At 41.7% G+C, this 17,113-nt stretch overlaps 1 protein-coding gene across 1 annotated transcript; it reads right to left on the bottom strand.

Annotated features, from left to right (window-relative positions):
* Window positions 1–7,763: 7,763 nt before the first annotated feature.
* LOC143990126 (trace amine-associated receptor 1-like) lies at window positions 7,764–9,549 on the bottom strand. Its single transcript, XM_077490291.1, has one exon. The coding sequence runs from the start codon at window positions 9,533–9,535 to the stop codon at window positions 8,519–8,521; it is 1,017 nt and encodes a 338-aa protein (XP_077346417.1). The 5' UTR covers window positions 9,536–9,549; the 3' UTR covers window positions 7,764–8,518.
* Window positions 9,550–17,113: the final 7,564 nt, after the last annotated feature.

The following is a 17,113-nucleotide window of genomic DNA, read 5'->3' as shown; positions in this document are numbered from 1 at the left end:
GCACAATCTCCTAACGCTGACTGCAAGCTCTATTTAAAACGAGCAAGATAGTTAGCTATATAGATGGATATAGCAGTGTATACTGCGTTCAGAGCACGCAGACAGCACTCACAATCTCCTAACACTGAGTGAAAGCTCTATTTAAAAAGAGCAAGATAGTTAGCTATATAGGTGGATATAGCGGTGTATACTGCGTTCAGAGCACGCAGACAGCACGCACAATCTCCTACCGCTGACTGCAAGCTCTATTTAAAACGAGCAAGATAGTTAGCTATATAGGTGGAATATCGGTGTATACTGGGTTCAGAGCATGCAGACAGCATGCACAATCTCCTACCGCTGACTGCAAGCTCTATTTAAAACGAGCAAGATAGTTAGCTATATAGGTGGATATAGCGGTGTATACTGCGTTCAGAGCACGCAGACAGCACGCACAATCTCCTAACATTGACTAAAGCTCTATTTAAAACGAGCAAGATAGTTAGCTATATAGGTGGATATAGCGATGTATACTGCGTTCAGAGCACGAAGACAGCACACGCAATCTCCTAACGCTGACTGACAGCTCTATTTAAAACGAGCAAGATAGTTAGCTATATAGGTGGATATAGCGGTGTATACTGGGTTCAGAGCACGCAGACAGCACGCACAATCTCCTAACACTGACTGCAAGCTCTATTATAAAAGATAGATATATCGCTAGCTGTATAGGTGAATATAGCGGTGTATACTGCGGTCAGGGCACGCAGACAACGACCACTACAGAAGAGCAAGAACGAAAAATCAGCTGATAACGATCGGTGTATACTGTGTTGAAGGTACACAGAACACCCACTAACTGCTAAAGACACCAACACACTACACAAGGCCGCCGCGCTGGCGACCTTATATAGTGTGGGGCTTGTACTACACAGCCTGAGCTATGATTGGCCACAGGCATCCTGCCTGTGGCCAATCATGGCTCTCTTCGCTGCCGGCGCTGTGATTGGCCAAGCATGCGATGTCACAGTGCATGCTTGGCCAATCATGAGCCAGCAATGCACTGCGCCATCGCAGTGCATTGTGGGCCGTGAGCGCCACACGAATTTGGCGCGAACGGCCCATAACGTTCGGAATTCGCCGAACGGGCGAACAGCCGATGTTCGAGTCGAACTTATGTTCGACCCGAACATGAAGCTCATCCCTACTCTACACCCTAGAGCCTCATAAAGGAGAAGCAGCCAGGTGCACTACCCAGCTTGCTTATTACCAAGGGACAGCTTAGAGCACTTAAAGCCAGTACAGCTACCCTACATCTCTTGCTTGGAGAATCTAAGGAACAGCCAGGCGCATTAGCATTTTCTACGGGAAGAGAGCATCTGCATTCAGTGTATAGAATATTTTTGCTAATGGATCAGCTGATCTGTTTATCCCATGGGAGGACAGAATGGTGACTTTTAACAGCTAGAATTTAAGTCCTTAGTTTACATTCAAGTTACTGTTCTGGGCATCTCATATCTTCCCCTACCTATCCAAGTTCATCCACTAATAAACTAAAATAAAACCAAGCACCGTGGACTGGTTCTTGAAGTCTGAGGAAGTGCTGAAAAATACCAGTTGCCCAGCTTTGCATATGAGAGGAGGCCCAAACATCCAGGGGAACCTAAGGGGGTAGTGCTACAAGAACATGATCAGTACACAAGTGAAGAGGTGACTTTTCTATGGGTTCCCATATGTGGAAACAAGTTCTACTGGTTTGGGACTTAGGCTCCAATTCTCTGCTGGTCCGAGGGTAACTGTCCTTTTATTTGTATTGTTAATATGGCCTTATCTATTTATGTTTTACATGCACATGTAAGACATGTGCATGAAAGAATGCACGTGAATGTATAGTGGGGGGAGGAAATCTCCACAGAAGAGCCAAAAACAGCAATTAAAATCTTGCAGAAGTTTTAACCTGCAACTTCTATCCAACATGATCCAAAAATGTTTATGATGCATTAAGGTAAAAAAAAACCTTCTGTGTGCAACTTCCCTCCCCAGCCCCCTTATACCTACCTGAGCCCGATCTCGATCCAGAGATGAGCATGAGAGTAGCTCTTTCAACTCTCTACCTCCTCCTCGGCTCAGATACAGCAACGGGAGCCACTGGCTGCTGTCAATCGCAGCCAGTTATGGGGGCATTTAGCTGGGGCTGGGGGATACAGAAGAGGAGTATGGGGGCTGCTCTGTGTAAAACCATTGCATAGAGCAAGTAAGTATAACATGTTTGTCATTTTAATGACACAACAAAACTTGAAGACTAACAGTACATTTAAAAAATAAGATGTTATTTCCACTTTTGCAGGCAAATTGGGAAAACACCTAATTGACAGTATATTTGTTCCCATTTACATTTTATAAGTTAAAATATATTTAAAAAATTGATGCCTACCTTTTTTACTTGCATAAAAATCCTAACTACCTTTTCTCTTCTGCGTAATGTTAAGAAGGGAGTAGTAGATTTATGTTTACCATAATAAAATGTATGAACTGTGCTGGCCGTCTCATTATCATTTGTAAACTAAATTGATCACTCAAATCTGATCTCAAATCTTGGGCGGTACAGTGTATGTTATTGCATTCCTATATATAAACCTGCCCTAAGAAACAACTAGAAAGATCTAGAAAGGAAGGACTGTGTTTGTGTGTGAATGGGAACACATAAACATATACTGGGTGTTTCTCAAATTTGACTGCAAAAGTGGAAATACTCTTTTTATTTTTTAGTTTGTATAGTGTAGAAAAGGGTTAGAATCTCTGTTAAGTTGTTATTGCTATCTGTGGAGGGGGAGGGGGGAAGGCCCCCTGATGGAACACAATAGTTCAGAAGAAGAAGAAGGTCGCCTCACTAATTAGGGATGTGTTAGTATGCCTTTCTGCACTTTTCTTATTTTTCATTCAGCCTGCTGGTTCCCAACCAACTCACGTACATTTATTGTGGCACAATGGCACCGCTGCACGAAATCCCGTATATATATATATATATATATATATATATATATATGGGGTTCCTTTAAGGGCCACCAGAGGGCGCATGTGTGCAGGCTGCATGACGGGGTACCCGATGCACGTGGCTGGCAGTCGTGCTACTGATTGACTTCTGTACAATCAGCCTGTCTGTTTTTTCCCCAACAATCACTGCATTGGCTATAGCCATCAAAGATGATCAGTGTGTTCTGATGACAAGGATGTCTCCTCACTGTCAGAACACAAAAGCAAAGTAAGAATGTTTCCCCCATCTACCTCAAATATGTGAATGGGGGAATCGGGTCATTTTTTTTTTTTTTTCATTCAACCCACTGGTTGAACAAAAAAAATATATAAATGTATTGTCTGCTTAAGGCCTCTTTCACATGGGTGGCTGGTAAAATTAGATAGCCGAGCTGTAGTTTTACCAGTCCGCATCCACTCACCCAAAGGCTAAACAACAGCCAGAGGAGGCAAGTGCTGTGTTTTTTGGCCACAGAAAATTTAATTGGGCATGCTGAGTTGACAGAAGGCACCCCCTGTCAAACTGGGCCATTTAAGACAATGGAACTGTGTCACAACCATGAGCCAACTGCTTGGATCATGGTTTGGGTGTGTTAGTCCCATTATAAACTGCCGTTCAGCACACTGCTTGAGTATTTCTCATTCCGCTGTAAATAAGTTTCGTTCAAACAAGACATTTTCTAAATTTTCCTTAGCCATATTTGGTCCTAAGCTCAGGGTTGTTGGTCTGGCAAACATTAAGTAAATTAACCTCACAATTTTTATTTTGAAATAGATTTGCCTTTGAAATACCACTATTTGAACAAAAGTAAAACAGAAAGTAATACAAAAAAAGTAACTTTATATATTATTTTAACTTTTATTGTAAAAAAAAAAATGATATTACTTATAATTGGTAATACAATTATTGTAAGTAAAAAAAAAAAAATCTGAGGTTGTTTTCAAATGTAGAATTTGTACGCATAAGAAAAATAATATATGGTAAAGAAAGAAAACTTATGTATAAACCCCAAACCGTGGTGCATATAGAATTCCAGCAATATTTGATGTTAAATGATTTGTGTAGGCATGACCCAACTGTATACTCAAACCTTCCTCTAGATGTAGGCATGCCCCCAAATCATCATCTTATAAGAGCAATTTCTCTACACACAGTCCAGGCTGGATTTCTGCATACCCAATAGGCCAGAGCTTATGGAAGCAGGGCTGACAGGGTAAGTACAAAGCTACCCACAAATCATTTTGCTGACTGTCAGTGTTTTTTCCAGTGTATGATAAAAAGTTTTAGACTATCATTCTGCATGCCAGTGCACTACAGCTGGATCCTAGTTCTCTTTTTACAATAAGTGCATTTTGTACTGTCTATTTACAGTTTCATCCCTATGGGTCTGTAGACCTAGAACCAAATAGATAGCAGAGTAGGAGAAGAATGGCCCTATTCTTCCAATTGTTGATTCTAGCTGTACTGACACAAACTGGAAAAATTGTCTCTTTCAACATTGCCACCTCCGGCCTTGGAGTTTCTAGTATAGTTATGAAGTTTGAGCTTGTTACTGTGATACTAATGCCTCGTACACACGACCGGACTTTCCGGCAGACTTGGTCCGACAGGTCTTCCAGATGGCCACACACGAACGGACTAAGGCCGTTCGAAAGTCCGTTCATTTTGAACGTGATGACGTAAACAGGACTAAACAAGGAAGTACAATAGCCAGTAGTCAATAGCTTCCCTTGCGTCACATTTGGTCCGTTGGACCAGCACACAGACAAATGGTTTTCCCGATTTTAGTCCGTCGGAATTGAGTCAGTCAGATAGATTTGAAACATGTTCTATTTTTAGGTCTGTTGGATTTATTTTTCAAAAAAGGATCGGACTAGCCCACACACAATCGGATTGTCTGATGGACTAATCCCTTCGGACCTAGTTCTTTAACGAAAAGTCCGGTCGCGTGTACGTGGCATAAGGCAAGCTGATTGCCTGGGGTAGGAAGAAGCAAAAATAAGACATTTGGCTCAGTGTGTGAGCAGGCATTTGGTTTTTTTTTCTGGTGCAAGGGCCCTGCCCTAAGCAGAAGTGTCCCTATCTCAAATTTAGTGTTGTAGGTAGGCTATAGTCAGCCTAAACTAGAATTTTTATAGTACTGTTTTGTTGGTGTTTCCTTACATTCAGTGTAATTTTTGCTGATGCCTGATGCAGCTAGTGTTCCTCAACAGATAGTGTAATTAGAAACAATATTGCTGAATTATAAATTATTTATGTCTTCCTGGCCAACAACTAGTTTATTGCCACTAGTCCATGCTGAGGAAAGATATAAATATTGAGAATGGTTGTTGCAAGGAGAGGAGGTTGTGTTATGCCATGTACACACAACCGGACTTTCCGGCAGACTAGGTCCAACGGTCTTCCTGACAGACTATTCAGCGGAGTTCCGACGGACTTCCGAACTAACGGACTTGGCCACACGCGAATGGAATAAGTCCGTTCCAAAGTCCGTCCATTTTGAACGTGATGATGTAAGACTGGACTAAAAAAGGAAGTTCAATAGCTAGTAGCCAATAGCTTCCTTTTGTGTTGTATTTGGTCTGTCGAATTGAGTCCATCAGACAGATTTGAAACATGTTCCATTTCTAGGTCCGTCGGATTTTTAAAATGATAAATGATCAGATTAGCCCACACACGATTGGATTGTCTGACGAACTGATTCCATCGGACCTAGTCTGCCGGAAAGTCCGGTCGTGTGTACGTGGAATTAGAAGTCTTTCCCTCCCAGGCCTGCTGCCTGGCAGGATGAAGCCATGAGTGGCACTGTGTCAACAAGCCAGATAGAATTTACCTTTCCTACTTAAGGGGCATATCCAGAAGCAGTGGAGCAGGAAAATGACTGCCTGTATGGAAAATCTTGAATAGAAGCTTTTCTGCTGAAAAGTGTTCTGAACAGCTGAAGAAAAGCTGTGATAATTGCAGGAAACTCTGGATATTCAGTTGCACTTGTGCTGCTTTCTTGTGTTTTACAGTCTGAAGGATGCATATTGTCAGTTTCAGCTAGAAGTCTGGAGTTGCATTTTGTTGCTTTTTTGGGTATCCTAAACTTCTCCTTGAGTTTATTGTGCCTTAAATACCTCTTGTCATGTTTTAAAGTAACTGGCACCCAATTTATTCCACCCAACAAAGAGTCAAGGATTCCCCCCTGAGGTTGAAATGCTAGCCCACCAAGCTGTCAGGAGGGTGTCACATTGGGAAAGAAACCATTGTTTGCTTATGAAGAAGAGGATTTCAGCAGTCCGGCAGGCAGGGTTGACAACATTGCCTTGGATTTCAGAGCAGCTCAATCAGTTGGTAACATACTCAATATCTAGCACATCAAGGTATTTTTCTGTACTTGCAAAGGTTCAAATTGCATACAGAATGTGGTATAGCTGGGCATAGTACCCAATCAGCTTCTAATTTCAGCTTGTTCAATTAAGCTTTGACAATGAGCCCTTGTTCACACTGAGCACAGCTTTGAATTTGTGCGAGTTCATCTGAACTTGCATGATTTCAAAACCGCATTTCAGTCTGACTTTGGGGGCGACTTGAAAGACATCTGTGCAGGTACATGCACAGCTTTCTATTGAAAGTGCCACCAAATTTGCAAAAAGTAGGACAGGAACTGCTTTTGGAAATCAGTGCAGCGCTGCAAAGTCAGCATCACACCAATAGGGACGCTCCTATTGCCGGCAATAGGCGCCAATTTGATATGCAATTTTACCTGTCAAATCGTGCCGATGGGAAAAGGGGCTGAAACCTAGAAGCTGATTGGTTACTATGCACAGCTGCACCAGATTCTGAGTGCACCAGTTTTTTGAACCCCCCACCACACACACATACACACACACATACTGTGTCCTTTCTTAGAAGAATGACTGTATCCGCTAAACTGCAAGAACATTAGAACACTCAGGTGAGTGATTGATATATTGTTTTCCTTGATGTAAGGCATACACAAATGCAGCACTTAAATGTGCCCTGTTGTGTACAAACTCAGTTTTTATTGCTACTTTTTCAGCTGATATCAAAGTCAATATCCAGAGGAACTTTAAAGTTCTTAGGCTTCATGCATACTGGTCATCTGGGAGGCACCACTGCCAGCAGCATGTTAAAATCAATGACAGGATGAAATACACTTATACTGTACACACGTGTGAGTGGTACACACATACAGGGAACTATGGCCCAAATGCAGAAAGTCTGCTTCTGGGGCATAAGTAATTGCAATCATACAGTCCTTTGCCCTTGGTACCGCTCAGATGTGTGTACATGCACTTACAATCAAAATGCATGCCAGCTTGTCATTGATTTTGACAGGCTGCTAATAGTAGGCTGGCTATAGGACCCAACTGTGACTCCTGGGAGCCAAAATATCCCATTTTGCTGTATGGGCAAAAGCATTCATGTGTATTAAGGTAATAAACATTGCCAAATAAAAGACTTACAAGTATGACAGGAGTTTCTACATAGTAATAGGTGTTACACCTTCAAATATGTTTCACATACTGTAATATGTTTAGAACATACATATGCATAGACAGTGTATTCTAATCCAAATGTATCGGAGGCACTTACATGTCTTGAAACAAGATTTAGTGCAAATCAGCAGCGTTTATTGTATCAACGTTTCAAGAGAACACTGGCTGTTTTTTTTTTAAGACAACAGTATATTTAATTTTATTGCGCTCACAGAAACCACTATATATAGCTTTTAGTTATCAATGTTATTTTCTACTTTAAATTAATGCCACTAATAATATTTTTTGGACAATAATGTAACAGTCACTTACACAAACTTAAAATTGGAAACAAAATTTCTGGTGCTTTTTGTAGACAGCACCTTTTCAGACCTTTGCTTATCCCTGGTCATTGATGCATCTGAGAAAACACATGTAAAATTCCTGCCTTTGCCATGGAATTTAAATATTGCCACTACATATTTGGTATGGAAGTAGAATCAGTGGTATACTTTCAAGTTCCTGCAGGCAGCAACCATAATTGTCTTTATGTAGTTGGTAGTATGCAGTGGTAACTGTCCTCCAAGTACCCCATAAGGCACTGCCGAGACAAAAACGGTTTTCAGCTTAAGAGACTGATCAAGGCTGAAAGCTGGCTATGCAGTATACAAGCTGTACAAACTCTGTATAATCTCCCTTATATGTACCAAAACTTTGCAATGTGAGGATACACCTAAACCATTCAATGGATGTGAATCAAATCAGCAGGCCTCAGCATTTCATAGTTGATCATAAATCTAAAAGAGATTCGTTTTTGTGCCCTTCTTGGTGCAATTATGTTATCTTCCTCCTGTAAATACTGACCTTGACACACCATCATGTAATCTCAGTTTTTTACTTAGTAGTACAAAATTATTTTTTCACAGTGCAAAACCAAGCAGCTAGAAGGGCAAAGCACACAGTTCATAGGATGAAAATAAGAAAAGGAAACATTTCCATTTAGTCCTTAAAATATCCTGAGTCATTCCAGATACAAAACAGTTCTTGAAGAATCAGCTTGAAAAACCTTTCCGAACAGAATCATTTTTAGTGCTCTTCGGAACCACATATAGAAGAAGGCATAGACCATGGGATTAAAAGTTGAATTTAAATATCCAACCCATACAAACGCATCAATAACAATGGAGGGGATGTTATAATCTGTAAATGGGCTGATAGCTGTGCTAAAAAAGAAAGGTGACCAACAAATTAAGAACACCCCCATTATTGTACCCAGAGTCTTGGCTGCTTTTCTTTCTCTGCATCTTGATGTATTTGACTTTACAAAATTTGTGTGGAATTGTATCTGACTAGTGGCATCTTTTATTAATCGTGCTTGTCTCCTGGCAATTATGTATATCTTTCCATATATGCAGATCATAACAACTCCAGGAATAAAGAATGAAAGCATAGATGCAATAATTCCTGATGTTTCGCTAAAAAATACAAAGCAACCTCCAACACAGTAGATTTCATTGTAAAAAATAATTTCCGAGCCTTTTATATTCAGCTCGAGAAAGATCATGCCAAATGCAAAAATAGCAGGTATAACCCAGCTGGTTAAAATCATGACAAGAACAGTAAATTTGTTTATTTTCGCCTTATAGCGCAAAGGATTGCATACTGCATAATATCTGTCCACAGATATAAAGGAGAGGTGGAATATTGATGCTGTACTGAGCATTATGTCTGTTCCTGTATGTATTTTACAAAAACTTTCCCCAAAATACCAGCAATTCTCCACTGATCTCACCATACTGTACGGCATTACAAGACATCCTAATAGAAAGTCCACGGTGGCCATGGAAAGGATTAAATAATTTGTTGGAGAATGGAGTTGTTTAAAATGAGCGATGGAGATGATAACAGCAAGGTTTCCAGCCATTGTTGCCAAGATAGTGCTTACCATAAAAACATACATTGGAATTCTTATGCTGTTGGGCCAACAGTGCTTTTCACATGATTTGTTGATTGTTTCAAAACAGTATTGTAATTGCATTGTAGCTCTTGAAAATTTTCACCTTGATACATGGGTTTCACAAATAGAAATGTCTTTTGTGCCACAAGTTTTTTGGCAAATGGATAGAACTGCAAATAACAGAAAAATACATGTAAATATATTGATAATGAGTAGCACTAGACATTTGGCCAGAGATAGCTAAAACTGAATCTATTAAATATTACTCCAGGACATTAATCATTTGTTCAGACTTGATCAGCACAAAAGACAAGCCCAGCTAAAGGAGGCTTTTACAAACCCTGCAATGTATTGGCTGTCCATCTTTAAAAGACCACTTTGTGTTTATATTTATTTTCTTGAATTGGAGCACTCTTCCTTTCTCTTTACATAATCTGGTTATCCCAGGATTATCATGAAGGCTCTTCTATGGAAAAAAGGGCCAGACGGCCATAATACAAGATTCATCTCAGAGTTTGGAGTCCAGCACTCAATCAATCAATCCCTATGCCAAAAATGAACTTGACAGTTCTCATTGTTTCTACTTCTCGTTTTTACTTTTCCTACCTAATCCTAACCCAGGCCTTAGTTTTACCACGCGTAGCCAACCTAATTCAAATTTACATGTACAAATCATAAGGAACAGACAACAGCATAGGGTGCTTTCTCATCATTAAGCATGTACAATAAATATTATAATTGACCGTAAATAAATGACTCTAGGGGAAAAATAGTCTATATGCTGAAGATATCGGTAAGTAAAAAATATACAGTATATTCCCAGCGCTCAAGGTTATAATTCTATATCTTTACCCAAACAAAGGTATCCCTAAATCTGTGGAAAGGATCATCAATTGTGAAACTTCCACAATATTTCTTGTTCAAATATTTTATTGGGAAAAAAAATTCAGCACAAGGATACAGACAATATTGCGTAAAGTGTATGTTTACAACACGTGTCACATAACAGAAATTAAGCATGGAAACGACCATGGACTTCCACAATATTCATCTGTACAATAGTCATATAAATTAAACGCTTGCCAAATATTAGGACCCTCATACATAAATGGGTCCATTCAAGCTTGTTGTTAAATGCCTTAATGGCCACCAAATGTTGTATTTCCTCTTCCTAGTGGATACATCAAAACTCTTATATTTATCTCCTCCCAAAAATTTATGAAACTCAAAAAAAACACAGTTTAGTATTTCAAAACAACCAAAAAAAATGTAAAAAATTGTATTTACAGAAATATACCCAAATATCCTTGAAAATGACGTGTGTGCTCCCAAACTCCTTATCTATCCATACCCCACTGTGTCACAACCACTTGTAGATGAACTCTACCCTTAGAAGGAAAACAGACCCATGATCTAGTATTAAAAAATATATATATTTATTTCAATCAAATTATTATGCTTACATGAGCCAAAAATACGAATGTAGCACTTAGCCCCGAAGGAACTGCTGGTTTGAATTGGGCTTACCGTTACCTTCTCCTCCTTGACTTGTGTCTAGGGGTTCCCGTGGTAGATGGCCCAGTAACTTGAGAGACTGACGACAGATCCGCATAAAGGGATTTTTATTTGCAAAATGTAGACAATGAACAGTCTCTTAAATTGGGATCAGAGGGTTAGGAAGAAAGTTCAGGTACTCTTATGCCGCGTACACACGAGCGGACTGTATTGCCGCGTACACACGGGCGGACTGTATGGCGTACTTAGTTCGTCATACAATCCGACGGACAGTCCGTCGTACTTTCCACTGAACGGACTTGACCACACACGGATGCACAAACAGTCCGTCGAAAGCTTTCGCGATGACGTGTACAGCACGTACGACGGGACTAGAAATAGGAAGTCCAATACACAGCAAAGCAGCCTTCCGTCGTGTAAATCCTTTCTGGGCATGCGCCATTCTTAGTCCGAACTAGCATACTGACGAGCGGATTGTCCGCTGAAATCAAAGTACGACGGACAGAATTTTGAAAAATCCGAAATTCTTAGTACGCCAGACTGCACGCTGAAAAAGTCAGTTGAAGCCCACACACGAGCGGACTGTCCGCTGAAATGTATTTAGACGGACTAAGTACGCCATACAGTCCGCCTGTGTGTACGTGGCATTAGTCTCAAAGTCAATAATGAAGGACTTGCTTACTTTGACTGCATCCAGCGAATAGCCATTCACAACTATATGTTCACTCTGGTTGGATAGTCCCTCTCTCACAAGGTCTAGCAACCAACAAGGTGCTTAATTCAGGAACAAGTCTCTGCCACAGACGTTATTGTAGAACATACAAGAATAAGTCTCTGCCACAGACGTTGTTATAGAACACGTAGGAAAACGAAACTTGTAGAACACTCGTGTGATACCTGGATCTTCCAATATCCACGAGACCGGATTCTCTTAGGTACTTCAGCTCCTCCGGGCTCTTGTTAAGAAACCAACCCATATGTGGCCTTCTTCTGAAGAGTCCTCCCCTGGATTACTGGGTCTCTCCCAAACCGGAGACGGCACTCAAACACCTCAGAAACCTCCTTTAGTTTCCTTGCCTCGGGCTAGCCAGCCCCGAGACAACAAGTCGGGTGGATCCACACCCCAGGCCATAGCCTTCCTGGGGGCTGGTCAGGAGGACCAGGACCATGAAGTCAGCACATCCTTCTGGACCGGAACCCCCAAACCACGTGACATCCGCATCTTAAGTACCCTCTCCCAAAAAGCACAGCAAGAGGGCCACTTCCACTGGGTGGGCTCCAAGAGAAAGTAATCTTAAAGCACCCAACCAGACTGTAGTTCCATGCCTGCCAGAAGGAACAGTGCCCCTGTGGCCAGGCTGAACATCCCATAGTCCAGTCAGACTGATGCTGAGGTTCAAATTTAAACAATTTTACCCAAACCAAACTGCAGTTCAGGTGCAACCTTAAATTGGAAAAAACATAGTGCATGCTCTTTAGGAGCCGGTGCTACACAAACAAATGTAGAAACAAAAACGGCCGACCAGCGACTTTCAGATCCAGCTTGACATGTGACATTACTTCCGCTACACATGTTGTCATATAGACTTTCTCAAAAGTCGCACAATCTACAATTTTATGAACCCTTGGAATTTTTGAAGGACTTTGATTGGGGCTCTCTCCACTGTGCCTTCTGTCTGGAGTTTTTCACTCACCCTTGTCCTGGTCCTGAGTGTGGGGATGGGGGAGAAGGAGCTCAGCGGCCAGGTGTAATGTCCATGAGGTTGCTGGCTTGGAGGGGGCACAACTGAAATCTGTGGGGGAGCAGCCCACCCTAGCACCCCCCAAGATCCAGCCATGTTAAGCAAGAATATTATAAGCTCAGTTTTGGAAATATTGAGGTTTAGAAAAATGTGCAACATCAATACTGATATCTCAGTTGGTAAATTTGTGATGTGCAAGGAGATTGAATGGGTAAGCTAAGGAGTAGAGAGATAGTTTTGAGTGTCACAAGCATAGAGCCATGGGGTAATGGCTCTATGCAATGACCAAGGAAGGCAGTGTAGCTAAACAATAGAGGTCAGAAGAAAGAGCATTGGGGGAGGAAAGAATTAAAGATAAATAAAAAAAAAGAATTAAAGTCTAAAAAGTCTAAAAAAAAAATTAGCTGAGAGAGTGTTAATGAAAGTAATGTAAATGCCCTATTAGGGGAAATCCTGACTTTGCTCCAGGGTTATCCAAGACATACTTAGCGGCGGAATGGCCATATGAAGAGATGCAGGCCAGACACTTTTTCTCTAGGGGCAGGTTCCTCCGTCAGAGAGAGCTGGCAGACCTTTCACGGACCAAGTCTTTCCTCTTCTGGTGCTAATTTGCAACTTAAACACTACTTGGATAAACCAACGACCAGGCTACGCTTCGCAAAAACCCCCACCATCTTCGAATCCCTATGCGTGGGACCCTCCCCACAACGTCATGTAATCTCAATACTCTATGCCTCCATGTTCCAAGACTTAGGTAGCATGCTACAGACAGAACGGGACCTTTGGGAAGCCCAGTTGAACACGGTTTTGCCAGACTCTAGCTGGGATCGTATCCACTTTCATATTCATAAAGGTTCACTGAATACGCACATTCAGGAGAATGGGTACAAAATTAAATCACGCTGGTATAAAACACCAGAGGTGCTCCACAAGTTCTTGCCCACAGTCTCTGACCGTTGCTGGAGGTGTGGGCAAGACCTGGGTAGCTTCTTTCATATATGGTGGGAATGCCCAAAGATTCAGCCATACTGGCAGAAGGTGCATGAGGTGACGACTGCGGTCTCTTCACTACCCCTGGAATTTACCCCGGCACAATACCTTCTTCATTATTACAATAAACCCAAGAAAAGATACCATAAATCGATAGCCATGTATCTGATAAACACGGCTAGGTTGTGCCTGCCGGTTCATTGGAAATCTAGGTCGCCTCCTTCAATGAAGGAATGGGCATCACGTATTAAGCATTTGGCAGAGATAGAGGAGCTGATACACATCACCCAAGATAGGGCTTCCATCTTTACTATGATCTGGGACCCTTGGCTTAAATACCGCAACATCCAAGAATACCAAATTCTAGTGCGAGCAGCGGACTAGGAGAGCTCACTGTTCAAGTCCTGACGTAATGACATTCTAACTGCATGTTTGGGTAAACGCCTTAGATGCTGGGCTACGAGGAGCAGGTGGGGAGGGCAGTTGGTGGCCTTTCCACCCCCTCCCCCAATAACTGTTTACCTTTCACCTATCCCCCCCCCCCCCCAGCTTCCCTTTCTGTTTCACTCATCCCCCATTCCTCTCTTCATTTCTGCTCTCTTCCCCGTCCCCCCCCCTTCTTTTTTCTTTTATTTTATTCTATTTCTATCCCTTTTATTTTCTCTCTTTGCACGCTTACATTAACCAATAAGGGTCGGGGCTCCCTACCGCATTGGTGCCATGTGAACGCTCTGTGTGTGCAACACCTTTTGATGTCGCACCGCGCACGCAGGTTTTTCTTTCCAGCTGGGCTGACACTTGGGAGATACCTGAGAAAGTATGTGTGGATTTTTTTTCTCTGCCACGGATGCCTCCCCTTTCTTTCCATGCCCATGTGACGCTGGGCAGGACACGCTGTATCAGCTGGGAGCATTTAAATTCACCTTACTTGGTGTTTGTCTTTCTGGCAACACCTCATATGCAAGCATTCACCTGTTGATTCTGGTTCCCCATTTCCTTGTGAACCAACAAGTTAAATCACCATAGGTTTCACCTATACGTTTAGCATGTTGTTCTTCATTCTATTTAGTTCCTTCACTATCTCATCCAGGATATAACTTTCTTCTCTTTCTTTTCTACACCTTTCTTTCTTTCTCCTTCCTATTTGGTGGTTTTTGAGTATCTGTCTTTTCATCTATGCTCAGTTTTTCCCTTCATCTGACCTGGTGTATGGGCTTTTCACACTCTTCATCAAAAATATTATACATTCAATATATATTACTGATCTCATTTCACAGAAGTTTTGGTTCAATGTCACCCACATTTGCACATTTACCCTGGTGAATCTACAGCGCTCCCTGCTTGTCTCCACATGTCTCTACCTCAGCTCCCATGCCAGACATTTTTAACGGCTCTGATCCTCTGTTCACATCTATGCAGTTGACGTGAGTATCTATAGGGATGCCCATCCTGTCACTTACACATTATTTATTCCTATTATTCAGTTACATTATACCATATGGTTATGTTTCTTTATAGAACACCATTGCATTCGCCCCTGAAGAGTTGGTATACCCCAATGAAGCATTTTGGGCTTACATAGATGCATGATGTCCATACAGACAATTTTATGTCTCTTATTTTGTTTTACTCTAGACTTTCCAACATCATTCAGCTTACTTTATGATATGCCAAGTACCATGGTGTCAATATTTATATGAGGTTTTCAGCATGCCCTGCGTGTATGCGATTCTGTGTATGCATTTTTGTGTTATTCAGTATGTTATACATGAACTCACATGGTATAATAAAATGTTTTTTGCCAAGACTGCTTTTTGGTAAACATCTCTCATTCAAAAACTCCCCCTTTTTGTTGGAACCCATAAAAGCAACACTGTGTTTTATGTCCCACATGTTTACTTTATATAGTGATTGGCCTCATTTACATGCCGCTGACCACTTTCCCTTTTCTTTGTCTAAAATTTGGGATGGAGGCCAATTACTTTTGGTGCCTTGGACCACATCATTCTTTATCAAAAGATGAGAGGGCTATAGCAGCAAAGAAGTAACTTTAATAGAGTTTGGAGGTTTCAGTGTCCCATGTTAATGTTTTATTTTGTGTCCTTAGCAACTGGAGACGAAACAAAGGAGACATGACCAATACATCCAAACATTTAAAGGAATTAAAATCCAGCCCCAACAATGATTAACAATATGGCATTATTTACAGTAGGAGAATGTGAGAGTGGGAGAATGCAAGGCCACGGGTGTTGCCATCAAAATAGGAGTGTTTCCATTGTGTTAGATAAAAAGATAAGATTAGATTTCAAGATGCTAAGAAGCTGCCAGGATGCAAATCAATGTGCCAAATGACTGTTAATGATAAGCCTAGTACAGCCTTGCTGGACTCTGGAAGTCTAGTGACTTTGGTTACAGCTGAAATGATTAAATCTGTGAACTGTCATGCTAAAAAAATTGCTGTGATCTGTATACATGGGGATACCCGGGAGTATCCTATAACCACTGTTCAGTTTAAAACTGGCTTAGGTACGGTGACCCATCAGGTTGGACTTGTCCCCCACTTGGTGCATGAGGCCATCATTGGTAGAGACTTCCCTAAGTTTTGGGAACTGTGGGATCATCCCGACCCAGTCGCAGTACCTGACTCAGTGGCAGAGCCAGAACTCCTGCCCACTACTGAGAATGTGGGTACAGGGGATTCCTCTCAAGGCTCCCCGGATTTTCCTCTATCAGTTATGGCAGGAGAGCTGGAAGAGTCTGAGGAAGTCCCCACCACCAGTAGAGCTGGACAGCCATCTGTTGAATCCGAGCCTACATTGGAGTTTGCTGACCTTAATGTGCACAAAGAAAATTTTGGTACTGAGCAGAGAAAAGACCAGACCCTTGCCAGGGCCTGGGAAAATGTAATAGTAATTAATGAGGTACCTATCAAACCAGGGGACAGGCCCTGTTTTCCTTATTTCAGCAGCAATGAGGATTTACTGTATCGTGTATGTAAAATGAATGATGAAGTGGTTGAACAGTTGCTGGTCCCTAAGCCATACAGATGGGTGGTGTTGGAACTTGCCCATGGGCACTTGCTAGGAGGCCATTTAGGGGTTGAAAAAACGACTGAAAGGGTGTTGCGCAGGTTTTATTGGCCTGGGGTACAGAAAGATATTGAGAATTATTGTCAATTCTGTCCTGTGTGTCAGATGTCAGCCCCACTACCCCACTTCCGAAGTCCTTTAGTGCCCTTGCCTATTATTGAAGTGCCCTTTGAGAGGATTGCCATGGACCTTGTGTGTCCACTCCCCAAGTCTGCCCGGGGTCATCAGCATATCCTCGTAATCATGGATTATGCTACCCGTTACCCTGAAGCAGTTCCCTTACGCACCGCGTCTGCTAAAAACATTGCCAAAGAGCTATTTAT

Source organism: Lithobates pipiens, unplaced genomic scaffold (genome assembly GCF_037356315.1).
Source record: "Lithobates pipiens isolate NorthernLeopardFrog02 unplaced genomic scaffold, aLitPip1_a1.2 Scaffold_18, whole genome shotgun sequence".
NCBI lineage: Eukaryota > Metazoa > Chordata > Amphibia > Anura > Ranidae > Lithobates > Lithobates pipiens.
Note: the sequence above shows the minus strand (reverse complement) of the source record. Positions and strands in the feature narration are given on the sequence as shown.

What these genes read in the sequence shown, in the direction of transcription:
- LOC143990126 (XM_077490291.1), bottom strand. Translation starts at nt 9,535, where the DNA reads ATGCAATTACAATACTGTTTTGAAACAATCAACAAATCATGTGAAAAG.